Source organism: Doryrhamphus excisus, chromosome 5 (assembly GCF_030265055.1).
Source record: "Doryrhamphus excisus isolate RoL2022-K1 chromosome 5, RoL_Dexc_1.0, whole genome shotgun sequence".
Taxonomy (NCBI): domain Eukaryota; kingdom Metazoa; phylum Chordata; class Actinopteri; order Syngnathiformes; family Syngnathidae; genus Doryrhamphus; species Doryrhamphus excisus.
In genome coordinates, this window is record NC_080470.1 from 24723226 (window position 1) to 24727971 (window position 4746).

At 45.6% G+C, this 4746-nt stretch overlaps 1 protein-coding gene across 1 annotated transcript; it reads left to right on the plus strand.

Annotated features, from left to right (window-relative positions):
- The first annotated feature begins 2564 nt into the window (after nucleotides 1-2564).
- On the plus strand, nucleotides 2565-4421 carry LOC131129058 (glutamine synthetase-like). The gene is made up of 6 exons (XM_058072173.1): nucleotides 2565-2858; nucleotides 3098-3259; nucleotides 3325-3471; nucleotides 3543-3670; nucleotides 3733-3932; nucleotides 4001-4421. The coding sequence occupies exons 1-6, from the start codon at nucleotides 2693-2695 to the stop codon at nucleotides 4317-4319; spliced, it is 1122 nt and encodes a 373-aa protein (XP_057928156.1). The 5' UTR covers nucleotides 2565-2692; the 3' UTR covers nucleotides 4320-4421.
- The last annotated feature ends 325 nt before the right edge of the window (nucleotides 4422-4746 follow it).

Consider the following 4746-nt stretch of genomic DNA (forward strand, 5'->3'; position numbering starts at 1 on the left):
ATTTACCTGTTTATTCTGCTCTCATTTGAATTGCAACACCCCAAAGGAGCATGTTTGCCAGCACTTGCATCACTATGTTGTCAGCAATAGCTTTACAATCATGAAACAACATCCGTTCATCCATCTTCTCACAACGGTCGCGGAGGTATGCTGGAGCCTATCCCAGCTGACTTCGGGAAAGAGGCGGGGTACACCCTGGACCGGTTGCCAGTCAATCGCAGGACACATACTGTACGGACAAACAATTAAGCCACGATGTCGACTGCTGAGGCATTTGCTTCATTGAATCTTACGGGCACAAATTAGTACTGAAGTGGAAACATTGAGACCGCACCACATTTAAGTTAATTATATTAAAGTAAATAAACAGCGTTTATATTTAAGAAGATCATTTTTATGTATATTTCATAAATTATACTGTAAATATGTTTATGTATTTTTAAACATTACGTCTGTTACAAAGGCTGCACGGCGGCCTCACAGCTAGGAGACCAGAGTTCAATTCCACCCTTGGCCATCTCTGTATGTTCTCCCCGTGCATGCGTGGGTTTTCTCCGGGTACTCCAGTTTCCTCCCACATTCCAAAAACATGCTAGGTTAATTGGAGACTCCAAATTGTCCATAGGTATGAATGTGAGTGTGAATGGTTGTTTGTCTATATGTGCCCTGTGATTGGCTGGCGACCAGTCCAGGGTGTACCCCGCCTCTTGAAGGGATAGGCTCCAGCACCTCCGTGACCCTCGTGAGGATAAGCGGTAGAAAACCAATGAATGAACGTCTGCTATAAACAGTTACATGACTAGAGTGATGGCGCCATCTTGTGGGCACAGGATGCAGTGACGTTTAATTTGCAGTGTAAAAATAATTTTGTCATTTTATTTTTACGAAAGGCTCTCCTCATCAGAACGTTCACAGTTTAAAGTTACTCAAATGACGTTCCAAGCTGTTACAAAAGTCTAATCTTGGGGTTTTGGTTCCGCTTTAAATGTTTGCACTAAAGTACGATGTGACGTCAGCATACGACACAGACCTCGTGCCTTCTAACACTCATTGGTCCATAGTCAGGCGTGTGTGTGACGTCACCGCGTGTCGCACGTTGTCTCGACGCTGCACCTTAGCTATTCAAGTCAATCAATCATTAATCAATGATTACCATAATGACGCTGGCAAATTAGTAGCATTAGCAGCTCGTGCTGTGGAACATTCTGGCAGCTTAATGGGTGAGACGACAAATGAATGATCACGATCATCATTAGGCGGTTGTTGCAAATATGCACCCATTAGACACAATATTCATATATCATGACTTTGAAGCAACATTTTTCTCCTGGTAGTCCGGTTTTCTCCCACATAACAAAAACATGCATGTTATGTTATTTGAACGAGCCTTTATTGGACGAGCCATTAGCGACTCCAAATTGTCCATAGGTATGAATGTGAGTGTGAATGGTTGTTTGTCTATATGTGCCCTGTGATTGGTTGGTGACCAGTCCAGGGTGTACCCCGCCCCTCCCCCAATCTCAGCTGGGATAGGCTCCAGCATAACCCTAATTTCCATTTTTATGTATGTACAGGTTATATTTTAGATTTTTATATATCGAAAAGTATATTTTGATTTATTATTATTGACATGTTTATAATGTGTCCCGTCTATATTAATGTTACATGTTTATGTTATGTTACATACATCTGGCATAGAGATGGGATTTATGGGTCTATGAGGAGAGCCGGATCTTGGTGAGCTGTTCCTTTCAAAGAGATGTTGAAATAACTGGCTCATTTTTATATTTATTACGTTTTAAGAAGCCAGAAGTACCAATAAATAATTTGAACTTGGAAATAACCACTGGGTGTAATGAATTTAGATGTCCCACAAATATGACTTTGAATTATTCTGAAATATTGATGATAACCTTATTTGACATGTGTCTGATGTGGATATATATTGTGGAAATTCCACAAGGTGGCGCCATATCACTTTGTTTTGACAGCGACGTCAGTATTTTGAATTATTACCTCTTGTAATCTGTACAAATTTTGTGTATGTGTGTGAACCTTGACTTGAACACGTATAAACATTAAAAAAAACAAGACAGGCTACAATCAATAGTGCCAAGATTTCCACAGAATAATATTATTATCTATTAACATATCGAATAAGCACTGGACTGACCACCTTGACTTGTCAACTAGTTTGTTAACAAACAGATTATTTGACACAGAATAAAGCAACACCAGAGTGAAACTGTTGTAATGATATCACTTGTTATTTATGATTTTCTTTTTGTTGTTCAAGGAAGTTGGGTACTGTTTTGGGAACAAAGTGTCCTGAGAGTCTGTGTCGCTAGGTGGCACAGTGTTTGTTTACCCAGTAATCAAACGTAAGTTTTAACATCAGTTTCTCATTCCCTTTCTCACGTGACCACAACAGTAAAGTTAATTTCATTCATGTGTTCGTTAACCCATCCCTACGTCACGAGGAGCGCGGTCACGAGTGGCCAATCAGACGCGGCGAGCACGCGCTTCGGACTTATAAAAGACGCGCGGTAGAGGCAGGAATTATTGACAGTATAGGGCCGCTAAAGCGCTTTACTTCTATACCTGACGTCACTACGTGCTTGTATCACGCTCGTGCACGACTCACCTGCGCGTGTGCCTGCCTTTCTTGTCTTCCAGATTGTAAGTTGTGACTATGTCCACCTCAGCCAGTTCCAAGTTGAACAAGGTCGTCAAACGGCAGTATCTGGACCTCCCTCAAGGAGACAAGGTACAGGCCATGTACATCTGGATTGATGGCTCCGGAGAGGGTCTCCGCTGCAAGACCAGAACTCTGGACTCTGAACCCAAGACCATCCAAGGTAAGACCTGGGGGGAAAAAAAAGCAGAAGCGATTCTAGTCTTGGGGGCTTAGGCAAAATTTCACGTGGGGCAATTGCTGGCCCCCTGGTTGCCAGCGGTTGCCTGCCTTGTCTAGTGCAAGCAGTGTTACGGGCATAGGAAATGTCTGAAAGTTTGTAAATAGTTATTAAATATGTCTCATGTTTAAAAATAAAGTTAATTAGGGTGCAAGACAGCTGAGGTGATGTTTGTGTGCCAGATCTTCCTGAGTGGAACTTTGACGGATCCAGCACGTACCAGTCTGAGGGCTCCAACAGTGACATGTTTCTAGTCCCGGCCGCCATGTTCAGAGACCCCTTCAGAAAGGACCCCAACAAGCTGGTCCTCTGTGAGGTGCTCAAGTACAACCGCCAGCCAGCAGGTATGTTCCTCCCACTGGCCGTGTTTGGTAATGGGGCTGCCACTGAGCTTCTATGTGCACTTCAGAGACAAACCTGCGGAAGAGCTGCAAGCACATCATGAGCAAAGTGGAGAACGAACAGCCGTGGTTCGGAATGGAGCAGGAGTATACACTGCTGGGCACAGACGGACACCCGTTTGGATGGCCCTGTAACGGCTTTCCAGGCCCACAAGGTGAGTTGGCTCCACCCACAGTGCTGCTCAACATCATTAGGACCTGATGTGAAGTGACTTCGCCCCCTCAGGTCCGTACTACTGCGGCGTGGGTGCTGACAAGGCGTACGGACGAGACATCGTGGAGGCTCACTATCGAGCATGTCTCTACGCGGGGGTCCAGATATGCGGCACTAATGCAGAAGTCATGCCCGCCCAGGTAACAAGCAACAATGGGTCAGAGTGTTCGACAAGGCTGCTGACTCTTGTGTTGTGCTTCAGTGGGAGTTCCAGGTGGGGCCGTGCCAGGGCATCCACATGGGTGACCATCTTTGGGTGGCTCGCTTCATCCTGCACAGAGTCTGCGAGGACTTCGGCGTGGTTGTGTCCTTCGACCCCAAACCCATCTCAGGCAACTGGAACGGTGCTGGCTGCCACACCAACTTCAGCACCAAGGAAATGCGCCACGATGGCGGGCTCAAGTGAGAGAGCACTGATGGCTGCCATGGCTTAGCGTGTTGAGAGTGACATCATTTTTGTGTTTATGCAGAGTCATCGAGGAGGCCATTGAGCGGCTAGCCAAGCGACATCACTATCACATCCGTGCGTATGACCCCAAAGGCGGGCTGGACAACGCCCGACGCCTTACAGGCCATCACGAGACCTCTAACATTGGAGAATTCTCGGCGGGAGTAGCGAACCGGGGCGCTAGCATCCGCATCCCACGCACTGTTGGCCAAGAGAAGAAGGGCTACTTTGAGGACCGCCGCCCTTCCGCCAACTGTGACCCTTACATTGTGACAGAGGCACTGGTGCGCACGTGTTTGCTAAAGGAGGAGGGGGAGGAGCCTGTTGACTACAGCCAATGATGTGCCATGTGATCACATGTCCTTTTGACACTTTTCTACCTTCTCACTTCCTGTCCTTTTTTCATTTGTAGTTGTCTGTTCTTTATTAAAGTTGAATTTATAGGACGTCTACTGCATTTATGTCACATAACCGAATATAAAAGTAAAAAGTGATGCACTTGATGGTGTGAACTATGAGACACGGTGGAATGTTTTTCTGTGCTGTAGTTTACGTTCTAAACGAGCAGCCGTGAAAGCACACAGACCCTGGTCACACGACCACATCCTGCAGCATCCCGCTGACCTTCGACCCCAATGGGGACACATTCTCTGTGGGTGAAAACCATTTAGTTGCTAATAGTTCAATCATTTCAAGGATAAACAATAGAGAGGACAAAGCCGAGGAACCGTTAATCAACAGTCAATTAATCATCATACAGTTTGACTA

Coding starts and splice junctions, on each gene's coding strand:
- LOC131129058 (XM_058072173.1), top strand. CDS start 2,693: ATGTCCACCTCAGCCAGTTCCAAGTTGAACAAGGTCGTCAAACGGCAG. Junction 3,260..3,324: donor GTACAACCGCCAGCCAGCAG/GTATGTTCCTCC, acceptor TGTGCACTTCAG/AGACAAACCTGCGGAAGAGC. Junction 3,933..4,000: donor CGCCACGATGGCGGGCTCAA/GTGAGAGAGCAC, acceptor GTGTTTATGCAG/AGTCATCGAGGAGGCCATTG.